Genomic DNA, 15243 nt, shown 5'->3' with positions numbered 1-15243 from the left:
AGGTGATGGCTTTGTTATGGAAGGTTTGTGAACAGAGCCCCGGGACCAGCTTGCTTAGGGGACGCTTCTCCAGGTTAATCCCTCTGTAGGTGATGGCTTTGTTATGGAAGGTTTGTGAACAGAGCCCCAGGACCAGCTTGCTAAGGGGAGTCTTCTCCAGGTTCATCTCACTGTAGGTGATGGCTTTGTTATGGAAGGTTTGTGAACAGAGCCCCAGGACCAGCTTGCTTAGGGGACTTTTCTCCAGGTTCAACTCTCTGTAGGTGATGGCTTTGTTATGGAAGGTTTGTGAACAGAGCCCCAGGACCAGCTTGCTTAGGGGACTTTTCTCCAGGTTCATCTCTCTGTAGGTGATGGCTTTGTTATGGAAGGTTTGTGAACAGAGCCCCGAGACCAGCTTGCTTAGGGGACGCTTCTCCAGGTTAATCCCTCTGTAGATGATGGCTTTGTTATGGAAGGTTTGTGAACAGAGCCCCAGGACCAGCTTGCTAAGGGGAGTCTTCTCCAGGTTCATCTCACTGTAGGTGATGGCTTTGTTATGGAAGGTTTGTGAACAGAGCCCCAGGACCAGCTTGCTTAGGGGACTTTTCTCCAGGTTCAACTCTCTGTAGGTGATGGCTTTGTTATGGAAGGTTTGTGAACAGAGCCCCAGGACCAGCTTGCTTAGGGAACTTTTCTCCAGGTTCATCTCTCTGTAGGTGATGGCTTTGTTATGGAAGGTTTGTGAACAAAGCCCCAGGACCAGCTTGCTTAGGGGACTTTTCTCCAGGTTCATCTCTCTGTAGGTGATGGCTTTGTTATGGAAGGTTTGTGAACAAAGCCCCAGGACCAGCTTGCTTAGGGGACTTTTCTCCAGGTTCATCTCTCTGTAGGTGATGGCTTTGTTATGGAAGGTTTGGGAATCACTTCCTTTCCCTCTCTCTGCCTATCTCTATCTCTGCCTCAAAGAAAATCTAACCCCCCCACCCACTCCCTCATTCTTTTTTACTCTTCTCCCTCCATTTCTAACCGTTTCTTTTCCCATACAACCTTTCCCGTGCAGTTTTTTTTCCTGAGTGATTTCAGGAGCTTTGCTGTACTGCTGCTGGTTGTGTGTAGACCTACTAAATCTGTCTAATGACAGTCACAGACACGCTGCCAAAAACATTATTGAAGAGACTTTCAATCTGGTTGTGGAAATGTACACTACGATGTTAGTTTGTGTATTTGTATTTATTATGGATCCCCATTCAGCTACTCTTCCTGGGGTCCAGCAAAATTAAGGCAATGTGTGAGAATCAGATGAGAGGGAAACATTCAAAGAACCTCTGGATAACATACAGAATATTCTGATTTATAATGTTTATGCAGTGTAAGGAACTGGGATTTATGTATCCTTTACATGCCTTCAGATACTATTCATACACCTTGACTTACTCCATGTTTTTGTTACAGCTTGAATTCAAAATAGCTTAGATATATTTTCTCACACATCTACACACAATGACCCCATAAGAACAAAGTGAAAACATGTTTTTAGAAATGTTTGCAAATTCTTTGAAAATGAAATACAGAAATATGAATTTTTCATAAGTACATTTACATTTTAGAATCACCTTTGGCAGAAATTACAGCTGTGAGTCAGTCGTCTTGGGTTTGTCTGTATCAGCTTTGCACATCTGGATTTAGGGATTTTCTCCCATTCTTCATTGCAGATTTTCTCAAGCTCTGTTAAGTTAGATTGGGAGTGGTGTTGAACAGAAATCTTCGAGTCTTTCCACAGATTTTCAATGGGATTCAAGTCTGGGCTTTGACTGGGCCACTCAAGGACTTTCACATTCTTGTTCTGAAACCATTCCAGCGTTGCTTTGGCTGTATGCTTGGGGTCATTATCCTGTTAGAATGTAAATCTTTGCCCCCAGTCTCTGGCATCATATCATGATGCTGCCACCACCATGCTTCACGGTAGAGATGGTGTTAGACAAGAAATGATCTGTGCCGGGTTTTCTCCAGACAATTCAGGCCAAATAGTAAAAAAAAAAAATTAAGTTCTGAGTCTTTCACGTGCCTTTTTGTAAACTCCAGGCGTGCTGTCATGTGGCTTTTTCTCAGGAGTGGTTTGCGTCTGGCCACTCTCCCATAAAGCCCTGATTGGTGAAGTGCTGTAGAGACTTGTCCAGCTGGCAGCCATTCTTCCATCTCAGCCAAGGAACTCTGTAGTTCTGTCATTGGGTTTTCGGTCACCTCCCTGACCCAGGTCCTTATTGCCAGGTTGCTCAGAGTCTGGGTAGTTCCATATTTTTTCAATTTCCCAATGATAGAAACCACTGTGCTCTTGGAAACTTTCAACACTCTAGAAATTGTTTTATGCCCTTCCAGATATATGCCTCATCACAATTCTATCTGTGAGATCTATTGACAGTTCCTTGGACTTCATGGTATAGCGTCAGTTCTGACATGCACTGTCAACTGTGAGACCTAAATCATGTCCAAACGATTGAATTGGCAACAGGTGGACTCCCAAGTTTTATTGACATAAATTTGCTAAAATGTACAGTACTGTTCAAAAGTTTGGGGTCACTTAGAAATGTCCTTGTTTTTGAAAGAAAATCAAAAACATTTGTCCATTTTAAAATAAGATTTCTCAGAACGAGTAGACTGATGAATTTCAGAAGAAAGGTCTTCTTAAATCGACAAAAAAATTGGTATTGGAGCGCGTATTGACATTAGCCTTTATAAAATCTGCCCTTGTCCACATGTTTTGGAAGATTTACAAGATTTACAAAGCGCTCCATTATGCCACAAATACAATTTCCTGAATAACAAGTCACTCAATAATAATATTTAATAATAATAAACTCTTTATATTAATATTCTATTAGATCACAAGTATAGCTTACCGTTACCACACTCTGATGTTGATATTAAGTTTTAGCTCTGTGCTATCGTCGTACTTACACTCTCTTCTTCTCTTTCCCGTCTACAGAATTCTTCCGCGAGTTGCTGGACAACGCGGAGCACTCGCTCAACGACATGTTCGTGCGCACGTACGGCCTGATGTACGTGCATAATGCGGAGCTATTCAAGCACTTCTTCCAGGAGCTGAAGCGCTACTACGTGTCTGGCAGCGGGGCAGTCAACCTGGACTCCATGCTGTCTGACTTCTGGGAAGACCTCCTGGAGAGGATGTTCCAATTGGTCAACGTCCAGTACGAGTTCAGTGACGCCTACATGGAGTGCGTCAGCCGCCACACCGAGCAACTGAAACCGTTTGGTGACGTGCCGCGCAAGCTCCGCCTCCAGCTGACACGGGCCTTTGTCGCGGCGCGCACCTTCACCCGTGGCCTGGCGCTCATGCCCGAGGTGGTCAACAAAGTATCCACAGTAAGTCGAAGAGTAGAGTTGCAAAACGAATGGTAATATACCAAAGTTACGGAAATGCTTCGTAATTAACATGTTATCTATGTTAACGTTGGATTTTTTCTTTTTAAGTATTCATATATAGTATTCATTTTTTATTCATCCATGAGTTTCTAGTGGATAGACCATATGGTTGAAGGAAAAAGCCTAATTAAAGAATAAAGCATCTAATCAACAATGGCATTATTTTCACTTAACTCTGCAACTCTTCCAACTATTTACTCTTTTCACAACTTCCCCCAGTTTGGCGGCAAAACAATGACAACAGAACATTGACAACAAAGACATACAGTTCATTCGGAAAGTATTCAGACCCCTTGACTTTTTCCACATTTTGTTACGTTACAGCCTTATTCTAAAATGTACTAAATAGTTTTTTCCCCCTCATCAATCTACACACACTACCCCATAATGACAAAGTAAAAACAGGTTTTTAGACATGTTTGCAAAAAAAATATATCACATTTACATAACTATTCAGACCCTTTACTTAGTAATTTGTTGAAGCACCTTCGGCAGCGATTACAGCCTCGAGTCTTCTTGGGTATGACGCTACAAGCTTGACACAACTGTATTTAGGGAGTTTTTCCCATTCTTCTGCAGATCCTCTCAAGCTCTGTCAGGATGGATGGGGAGCGTCGCTGCACAGCTATTTTCAGGTCTCTCCAGAGATGTTTGATCGGGTTCAAGTCCGGTGTCTGGTTGGGCCACTCAAGGACATTCAGAGACTTGTCCCGAAGCCACTCCTGCTTTGTCTTGGCTGTGTGCTTAGGGTCGTTGTCCTTTTGGAAGGTTAACCTTCACCCCAATCTGAGGTCTTGAGTCCTCTCGAAGGTTTTCATCAAGGATTTCTCTGTGCTTTGCTCTGTTCATCAACCCTGACTAGTCTCCCAGTCCCTGCCACTGAAAAACATCCCCACAGCATGATGCTGCCACCGCCATGCTTCACCATAGGGATGGTGCCAGGTTTCCTCCAGACGTGACACTTGGCATTCAGGCCAAAGAGTTCAATCTTGGTTTCATCAGACCAGAGAATCTTGTTTCTCATGGTCAGAGTCCGTTAGGTGCCTTTTGGCAAACTCCAAGTGGGCTATCATGTGCCTTTTACTGAGGAGTGGCTTCCGTCTAACCATTCTACAATAAAGGCCTGATTGGTGGAGTGCTGCAGAGATGGTTGTCCTCCTGGAAGGTTCTCCCATCTCCACAGAGGAACTCTGGAGCTCTGTCAGAGTGACCATCGGGTTCTTGGTCACCTTCCTGACCAAGGCCCTTTTCCCCCGATTGCTCAGTTTGGCCAAGCGGTCAGCTCTAGGAAGAGGCTTGGTGGTAACAAACTTCTTCTAAGAATAATGGAGGCAACTGTGTTCTTGGGGACCTTCAATGCTGCAGACATGTTTTGGTACCCTTTCCCAAATCTGTGCCTCGGCACAATCTTGTCTCTGAGCTCTACGGACAATTCCTTCAACCTTCAACCTCGTGCACTGTCAACTGTGGGACCTTTGATAGACAGGTGTGTGCCTTTCCAAATTCTTTCCAATCAATTGAATTTACCACAGGTGGACTGCAATCAAGTTGTAGAAATATCTCAAGGATGATCAATGGAAACAGGATGCACATGAGATTAATTTCCAGTCTCATAGCAAAGGGTCTGAATATTTATGTAAATATGATATTTCTGTCTTATTTTTTATACATTTGCAAAAAATTCTAAAAACCTGTTTTCGCTTTGTCATTATTGCGGTATTGTGTGTAGATTTAGTAAAAAAATATTTATCTAATCCATTTTAGAATAAGGTTGTAACGTAAAAACGTGGGAAAAGTAAAGGGGTCTGAATACTTTCTGAATTAACTGTATTGACATGATATCTATTTTTATTTTATAGAAATTATATTTCATGCTGAAACCATGATATTGGGATGAAATGGAAGTTCACTAAGTTTCTGGGTTATATTTAGGATAATGTTCTACAGTTTTCTCATTCTTATTTTGTATTTTAAAATGATCTTATTTTATATATTTTACATGTGTTAAGGCCACACGGAGGGCCAGAGATAATTAGACTGCTGTGGTAATCTGAAGTACCCAAAACGGCTACTGATGTCAAGTGATACAATTCCCTAACATTTTTGACAGTTACAAAAATTCAGGTAGTTTACTGGTCAACTTTGAAAGTTACCAATTATTTACCCTCCCTTTGCAACCCTAAGAAATATAGAGATGTTGATGCATAGAATGACATTATATTAGTTCAGTTGTAGATTTGGTGGCCAATTCTTTGTGGATTTTGCTATGTTCTTGGGGTTATTGTCTTGCTGGAAGATCCACTTGCTGCCAAGTTTCAGCCTCCTGGCAGGCAGAGGCAACCAAGTTGACCTAAACAAGGGCCCCAGGACCAGTGGAAGCAAAATAGCCCCATAACATCAATGATCCACCACCATATTTTATAGTAGGTAAGGGGTTATTTTCTGCTCATGCATTCTCATCTAGAATCAAAACCCACCACTGGTGTGCATGGCCCAAGAATTACATTTTAATGTGATCCGACCAATGCCATGGAGTTTGCTAAACGACATTGGCACTTGGATTTGAACTGTTGCTTTGGTCAGCTGACATGAAAATAAAAAAAAATAGCCCCATAACATCCAAGATGGGTTATTTTCTGCTCATGCATTCTCATTTAGACACAAAACCCCCACTGGTGTGCGTGGCCAAAGAACTATATTTTCATGTGATCCGCCTGGAGTTGGCTAAACGGCATTGGAACTTGGATTTTAACTGTTGCTTTGGTCAGATGACATTAAAATATAGCTCTTTGGCCATGCACACCAGTGGTGGGTTTGGTGTTGAAATGAGAATACATAAGCAGAAAAGAACTGCATACCTACTGTAAAATATGGTTGGTGAACTTTGATGTTATGTGACTATTTTTGCTTCCACTAATCCAGGGGCACTTGTAAGGTCCACGTCATCATTAACTTTACTCAGTACCAGAACATTTTAGCCAAAAATCTGGTTGCCTCTGTCAAGAAACTGAAACTTGTCCGCAAATAGATCTTCCAGCAAGACAATATCCTCAAGCACACATCAAAATCCGCAAAGAAAAATGAATTGCCCACAAAATCAACATTTTGCAATGGCCATCTCAGTCTCCGCACTTAAAACCCATTGAAAACCTGTGGTTTGAATTGAAGAGGGCAGTCCATATGCGCAGACAAGGATATTTTGTCTGTTTTGACACCGTTTTGTCACCAACGCCCCATATACTACCCACCACTGCGACCTGTATGCTCTCGTTGGCTGGCCCTCGCTTCATATTCGTCGCCAAACCCACTGGCTCCAGGTCATCTATAAGTCTTTGCTAGGTAAAGCCCCACCTTATCTCAGCTCACTGGTCACCATAGCAACACCCTACTGTAGCACGTGCTCTAGAAGATATATTTCACTGGTCATCCCCAAAGCCAACACTTCCTTTGGCCGCCTTTCCTTCCAGTTCTCTGATGCCATTGACTGGAACGAATTGCAAAAATCACTGAAGCTGGAGACTCATATCTCCTTCTCTAACTTTAAGCATCAGCTGTCAGAGCAGCTCACAGATCATTGCACCTGTACATAGCCCATCCAACTACCTCATCCCCATATTGTTTTTTTTTTCTCCTTTGCACCCCAGAATCTCTACTTGCACATTCATCTTCTGCACATCTATCACTCCAGGGTTTAATTGCTAAATTGTAATTACTTCGCCACTACGGCCTATTTATTGCCTTACCTCCCTATTCACACACTGTATATCAATGTTTTCTATTGTGTTATTGACTGTACAGTCGTGGGCAAAAGTTTTGAGAATGACACAAATTTTAATTTTCAGTCTGCTGCCTCAGTTTGTATGATGGCAATTTGCATATTCTCCAGAATGTTATGAAGAGTGATCAGATGAATTGCAATTAATTGCAAAGTCCCTCCTTGCCATGCAAATGAACTGAATCCCCCAAAAAACATTTCCACTGCATTTCAGCCCTGCCACAAAAGGACCAGCTGACATCATGTCAGTGATTCTCTCGTTAACACAGGTGTGAGTATTGACGAGGACAAGGCTGGAGATCACTCTGTCATGCTGATTGAGTTTGAATAACAGACTGGAAGCTTCAACCGGAGGGTGGTGCTTGGAATCATTGTTCTTCCTCTGTCAACCATGGTTACTTGCAAGGAAACACGTGCCGTCATCATTGCTTTGCACAAAAAGGGCTTCACAGGCAAGGATATTGCACCCAAGTCAACCATTTATCGGATCATCAAGAACTTCAAGGAGAGTGGTTCAATTGTTGTGAAGAAGGCTTCAGGGCACTTAAGAAAGTCCAGCAAGCGCCAGGACCATCTCCTAAAGTTGATTCAGCTACGGGATCGGGGCACCACTAGTACAGAGCTTGCTCAGGAATGGCAGCAGGCAGGTGTGAGTGCATCTGCACGCACAGTGAGGTGAAGACTTTTGTAGGATGGCCTGGTGTCAAGAAGGGCAGCAAAGAAGCCACTTCTCTCCAGGAAAAACATCAGGGACAGACTGATATTCTGCAAAAGGTACATGGATTGGACTGCTGAGGACTGGGGTAAAGTCATTTTCTCTGATGAATCCCCTTTCTGATTGTTTGGGGCATCCGGAAAAAAGCAGGTCCGGGGAAGACAAGGTGAGCGCTACCATCAGTCCTGTGTCATGCCAACAGTAAAGCATGCTGAGACCATTCATGTGTGGGGTTGCTTCTCAGCCAAGGGAGTGGGCTCACTCATAATTTTGCCTAAGAACACAGCCATGAATAAAGAATGGTACCAACACGTCCTCCGAGAGCAACTTTCCCAACCATCCAGTAACAGTTTGGTGACCAACAATGCCTTTTCCAGCATGATGGAGCACCTTGCCATAAGGCAGTCCTTCTCAAATAGTGGGGCTGCCCCCCTGGGGGGGCTCGGAGCGATGCCAGGGGGGGCGCGTGACCCCGGGGAACACGCTTTTTTTTGCCCCGTAGTAGTTTTTTTTTTAATCGAACAAGATCACACAGCACAGAGCAGGAGATATGAAGTGCAGATAACAAACCCTTAAGAGACAACATGGAAAAATATTTAACAGGGATGAAAAGAAAGGCGGAGAGAGACGGAGATAATGAGACAAACGTAAGTCTCCCGAAAGCTAAGACGAGGAAATATGACGAAGCGAATGTAGCGCTTGGCTTCACTGTGACTACGGTGGGAGACGAGGAAAGACCGGTATGTTTACTCTGTCTAAAAATGTTGGCAGCGGACAGCATGAAGCCAAATAAATTAAGGCGTCACTTAAAGACATTACACCCCAATCACGCTGATAAGCCGCTTGAGTTTTTTCATCGAAAACGTGCCGAATATTGTCAACAATCGTCCCGCTTTGTGAATGCTACTTCAGTAAACCAGCGAGCACTGTTAGCATCATATAAGGTGGCGTACCAAATTGCTCAGTGCAAAAAACCCCACTCCATAGCAGAGGAGCTGATACTGCCTGCAGCATTAGACATGGTCTCTCATGCTGGATGACGCAAGTGCTGCAAAAATAATAATACAATGTTATGCAGAGGTGTACTTATAACAATTTTATAGACAAATGATACTATTTACAGTCGCGGCGGAGAGTTGGGGGGGCGCGAAATGTTTACTTCTTCCTAGGGGGGGCGTAACAGAAAATAATTGAGAAGCACTGCCATAAGGCAAAAGTGATAACTAAGTTGCTCGGGGAACAAAGCATCGATATTTTGGGTCCATGGCCAGGAAACTCCCCAGACCTTAATCCCATTGAGAATTTGTGGTCAATCCTCAAGAGGCGGGTGGACAAACAAACAACCCACAAATTCTGACAAACTCCAAGCATTGATTATGCAAGAATGGGCTGCCATCAGTCAGGATGTGGCCCAGAAGTTAATGGACAGCATGCCAGGGCAGATTGCAGAGGTCTTGAAAAGAAGGGTCAACACTGCAAATATTGACTCTTTGCATCAACTTCATGTGATTGTCAATAAAAGCCTTTGACACTTCTGAAATGCTTGTAATTATACTTCAGTATTCCATAGTAACATCTGACAAAAATATTTAAAGACACTGAATCAGCAAACTTCGTGGAAATTAATATTTGTGTCATTCGCAAAACTTTTGGCAACGACTGTACGTTTGTTTATTCCATGTGTAACTCTGTTGTTTGTGTTGCACTGCTTTGCTTTATCTTGGCCAGGTCGCAGTTGTAAATGAGAACTTGTTCTCAACTGGCCTACCTGGTTAAATAAAAATTAAATATCAAGGATCTGGAAAGATTATGCATGGAGGAATGGTCTAAGATCCCCCCCAATGTGTTCTCCAACTCATGAAACATTTTAGAAAAAGGCTCAGTGCCGCTATCCTCTCAAGGTGAGGTGTTGTAATTTATTTTATTTAACCTTTATTTATCTACGCAAGTCAGTTAAGAACAAATTCTTATTTACAATGATGGCCTACCCCGGCCAAACCCTCCCCTAACCCGGATGACGCTGGGCCAATTGTGTGCCACCCTATGGAACAAACAGGCCTTTTGCGAAACAATTATATTACTTGTTAAACCAAATCTCTTTATATGAGCAGTTGTATTAGTATAAAATGATATAACATAATTTCCCCAAAAATGTGAGCATACAATATAGCTCTATTTACATCATTTATTTTAAACAGTCATTTTTGGTCATCTTTATAAAGGCTGTCAATAATTTCGGACCCTACTGTATATAGTCTAAGTGTCTGTCTGATACATCTTGCACTCTATATAGTCTGTGTCTGTCTGAAATGCATTGGTCACTAACTCCCTTTGCCCTCCCCCTCAGGTTAGTGCATCCCCTAGCTGTGTGCGGGCAGCCATGAAGATGTTGTACTGTCCCTACTGCAAAGGCCAGGTGGCCCTCAAGCCTTGCCAGAACTACTGTCTCAACGTGATGCGTGGCTGTCTGGCCAACCAGGCTGACCTCGACACAGAGTGGAACAACTTTCTGGGTAAGGGCTTTCATATGCAACAATGACCAGTTAAACATGCCCCAGGGAGGGAGGGAGAGTGTGTGTGGCTTCTGACACTCACTGGGGGACCTCTGGTGTCTGCAGTGTGCTTCCCCCTGCTGGTAGAATCTAGGCCAAAAAAGATTTTAGCACTTTAATTCACATAATTATTTTGGTTTTGGGGGTGTTTGTTTGCAGTTATTGCAGGGTTGCAGTTATTGTGTCCATGACTAACTGAGTTGTGTCTTATCAGATGCCATGTTGAGTCTGGCTGAGAGGCTGGAGGGGCCCTTCAACTTTGAGTCTGTGATGGACCCCATTGACGTTAAGATCTCTGATGCCATCATGAACATGCAGGAGAACAGCATGCAGGTGTCACAGAAGGTCAGTCACTTCCTGTCTCAGTTTGTCTTTGACTGTGTGTGTGTCTTCTTTATTTGCCAACCTTTCTGTCTGTGTGCCTGCCTGGTAGCCTGTGTCTATCTGTCTCTGTTTGTCTGTACATTCCACTCACTTGCCTCTCCACCCCTCCAGGTGTTCCAGGGGTGTGGTCAGCCTAAACCAGGTAATGGCTTCCGGTCGCGTCGCTCAGTCAAGGAGACAGGATTCACCGGTCGCTTTCGTCCCTACAGCCCTGACGCACGGCCCACTACTGCTGCTGGCACCAGCCTGGACAGACTGGTAAGGCATTGTCAGCCATCAGGCCCAACCGTCAGCATAAATTCAAGAGTTTTCACGTGAGATTCCGAAGTCTTTCAAATGGACTTGGCATAAATGAATGATCCATATCTGTTTGCCTGCCTCTCTCCTTCTGCCCAGACGACAGACGTGAAGAAAAGGCTGAAGCATGCTAAGAAGTTCTGGTCCACGCTGCCAGAATCCGTTTGTGCTGGGGAGAGGATTACGTCTAGGGATGACTGTTGGAACGGAACAGCAAAGAGCAGGTTAGTTTGGCAGGTTGTTTTCTCAAGTCACTCCCTTGATACAGTCACCAACCAACAGTGTCTGCGTTCCAAATTAGACCCTATTCCCCATTTAGTGCACTACTTTTAAAACATAGTACACTATTTAGGGAATAGGGTGCCATTTGGGATGGACCCACCATTCTGAAGGCATAAAGTAATGTTGCTGCAGATAGTGAACTAACAGTGTGCTTGGTAGGATCTCCACATTCATCCTTGACCTTCTGCCATAGGTACGAGTCTGTTGTCATGGGCAACGGATTGGCCAATCAGGTGTCCAACCCGGATGTGGAAGTGGACATTACAAAGCCAGATGTGGTGATTCGCAGTCAGATCGCAGTGTTGAAGGAAATGACCAGCTGGCTGAAGGCCGCCCACAGCGGCAATGATATCTCCATCGACCAAGGTGAGGATGGTAAGAACTAGCAGATTAATTCACTTACTGAGGCCCATTGCCCCATGCAGAGCATCCGGGTTGGACACCTGATTGGCACCCTCTACAGGGAACTAAACTTTAGGAAATCTTTTCCATTTCAATAGACAGGTGTGTTGACAACATCATTAAAATAATGTGGCGTAACTCTGAGGTAAAAGGCTGTGCGTGTGTAGTTGTTTTCTGAACAGTCAGATAGCTAGCAACAATGACAAGAAGCTGATGTGTGGTGAATCGTAGATGGCTTGTTACAACTAGTTGTATCTTGTTTATGTCTTGTTTTGACATTTGACGTCACATCCTATGCTAATATGGATAAAATTAGCTAACTAACAACTGTAACAATGTATTTGAGAGACAAGTGCTTATTGGGCAAATGTATTTATGTTTTCAATAAACATTTGCATACGAAATATAGCTTACAAACTGTCAATAACCCTTTGATTGTTGGTTAACACCCCACCTGTCTATAAAGATTAGCTGGCATAGATATTCTTCTCATGTCTTCTGTTTGAGGACTATTGCCTCCCTGTGAGAGAAGGAACCTTATATACCATTTAGCAGACACTTTTATCCAAAGCGACTTAGTCATGCGTGCATACTTTTTTACGTATGGGTGGTCCCGGGAATCGAACCCACTATCCTACCGATGCAAGCGCCATGCTCTATCAACTGAGCTAGAGAGGACCACAACCTTTGGTGTTGCCATAAAAATGTCACAACAGACTTGAGTTCTATTTTCATCCCCTGAATGCTGTGTCTTTTCCTGTGTTCATGGCCTCATCAACCTGCTCTCATTTCTTGCCTCCTGAAATCTTCTCACTTCTGTCTCTCTCTCCCTCTCTTTTTCTTTCTTTCAGATGAGGATGGTAGCGGAGGACAGGAGAGTGGCAGCGGCTGTGACTCTCCATCCTGTGAGGCGGACCGGGACATCTACTTCTCCATCCCACCCACCCCCATCAACCCCCGCGTGTTCAAGGTGGTGCACCAGGAAACGACCGGTGGAGACCGTATGGCACACGGGAGCATGGCACTGGCACTCTGTGGGCTCACCCTGGCCCTGCTCGCCCCCCATTGGAGATAAAGGGAGGGAAAGGGAGAGAGCGTGAGAAAGTAAGACGGAGAGAAGGGAAAAACTTTCAGGCTTTTAAAGACTGCCTTCAGGACCTCAGTCTGCCCGTCATCATGTGGGGGACTCTTGAGTAATTTTAATTTTTCATTTGTTTTTATAAAAATGTACAATACTGTACAGTGATTTCCTTCCAAAATGTTCACTTTTCTTGTTTTTTTTTTGCCTTTTGTCCTGATTCAACTGATTCGCCGCTTGCGGCACCTTTGAGCTAGAATCCCTCCCTCCACATCACCAACAGTGTTTTGAGTTCTTCCATTTCATCCCATTATTCAAATTTGTGTTGTCCATGTATCTGGGCTGGCCAGGGATGAATGTGGCTATGCCAGAAAAGAGAACATCTTGGTTACATGTTGAAGCTCTAGACTGGCTCTCAAAGCTAAGAGTACAGTAGCTCTGTGGGGAAATACTAAGAAGTTACAGGGCTGATGTTTAGATGGTTCGTTAGGTGATTGAACTAGCTGGCGAGGGGTTCTAGGGGCTTCTGTGTGCCCAGGTGTGCATCCATAATGTGTAAGGAGTACCACTTCCCAAACACTCAAATACAAAACTGGTCCACTGAGATCATACCTCATGTGTGTTCTCTGAATCGTCAGTATACACTAGCAGTGTTGAAATGGAACATGTCTGATGGAGTTGGATGTATGGGGAGGTCCTGATGTAGGCCAGAAGAGAAAGCTGGTGACTTGAGAGGAGGGTCCCCCCCCCCCCCCTGTCATTCCCCTATAGAAGGCAGAGCTTACAAAGAGCAGTCCTCTGTGTCCTGGGGCAGAGAGTCTATTCAGTTCAGAGCAGACTCAGACTCCGCACAGTTTGTCTTACATATTATAAAAGAACATGATCTTGACAGGGAGTAGCTTGTATCTCCTAAAGGTTTGAGATGTAGCAGAAAAGAGAAACCAAGACACAGTTGAGTGACTTTGTGAATTGAGTCAGAGATGAGAGAAACGTGGAGACTGAGTATGATGAAATTGTAACACAGGGTTTTATGTTGAGGAAGTTTTCTAATTGTTAGTAATTTTTTGGTGTGTGTGTGTGTGTGTGTGTGTGTGTGTATATATATATATACATATATGATATATATACATATATATATGATATATATCATATATAGATATAGATATATATATGATATATATCATATATAGATATATATATATATATATATATATCATATATAGATATATATAGATATATATATGATATATATATATATCATATATCATATATATATATATATATATATCATATATAGATATATATAGATATATATATATGATATATATATATATCATATATATATATATATATGATATATATATATATGTATATCATATATATATGTATATCATATATATATATATATATCATATATGATATATATATCATATATGTGTATATATATATATATATATATATATCATATATGTGTATATATATATATATATATATATATATATATATATATATATATATATATATATATATCATATATGTGTATATATATATATCATATATGTGTATATATATATATATATATATATATATATATATATATATATATATCATATATGTGTGTATATATATATATATATATATATATATATATATATATATATATATATATATCATATATGTGTGTATATATATATATATATATATATATATATATATATATATATATATATATATACACACACACACATACAAAACTCATCTCATAATTACAGTTGAAGTCGGAAGTTTACATACACATAGGTTGGAGTCATTAAAACTCGTTTTTCAACCACTCCACAAATTTCTTGTTAACAAACTATAGTTTTGGCAAGTCGGTTAGGACATCTACTTTGTGCATGACACAAGTCATTTTTCCAACAATTGTTTACAGACAGATTATTTCACTTATAATTCACTGTATCACAATTCCAGTGGGTCAGAAGTTTACATACAATAAGTTGACTGTGCCTTTAAACAGCTTGTAAAATTCCAGAAAATTATGTGATGGCTTTAGAAGCTTCTGAGAGGCTAATTGACATCATTTGAGTCAATTGGAGATGTACCTGTGCATGTATTTCAAGGCCTACCTTCAAACTCAGTGCCTCTTTGCTTGAAATCATGGGAAAATCAAAAGAAATCAGCTAAGACCTCAGAAGAGAAATTGGAGACCTCCACAAATCTGGTTCATCCTTGGGAGAAATTTCCCCAACGCCTGAAGGTACCACGTTCATCTGTACAAACAATAGTACGCAAGTATAAACACCATGGGACCACGCAGCCGTCATACCGCGCAGGA

At 42.1% G+C, this 15243-nt stretch overlaps 1 protein-coding gene across 2 annotated transcripts in view; it reads left to right on the top strand.

Moving 5' to 3' along the window:
- LOC115160597 (glypican-4) overlaps positions 1–13838 on the top strand; it is a 71101-nt gene extending 57263 nt beyond the window's left edge. Inside the window, exons 3-9 of one of the 2 annotated variants that reach the window (XM_029710789.1) lie at positions 2966–3363; positions 10261–10426; positions 10680–10810; positions 10961–11107; positions 11246–11370; positions 11622–11794; positions 12682–13838. In XM_029710789.1, the coding sequence (XP_029566649.1) occupies positions 2966–3363; positions 10261–10426; positions 10680–10810; positions 10961–11107; positions 11246–11370; positions 11622–11794; positions 12682–12905 (1364 nt within the window). In that variant the 3' untranslated portion in view covers positions 12906–13838. Of the gene's footprint in view, positions 1–2965; positions 3364–10260; positions 10427–10679; positions 10811–10960; positions 11108–11245; positions 11371–11621; positions 11804–12681 lie in introns of both variants that reach the window. The other variant, XM_029710787.1, reaches the window with a different exon arrangement.
- The last annotated feature ends 1405 nt before the right edge of the window (positions 13839–15243 follow it).

This window comes from Salmo trutta, chromosome 24, assembly GCF_901001165.1.
Source record: "Salmo trutta chromosome 24, fSalTru1.1, whole genome shotgun sequence".
Classification (NCBI taxonomy): Eukaryota; Metazoa; Chordata; class Actinopteri; order Salmoniformes; family Salmonidae; genus Salmo; species Salmo trutta.
The sequence above is the reverse complement of the archived record's forward strand: the minus strand, read 5'-3'. Positions and strand labels throughout refer to the sequence as shown.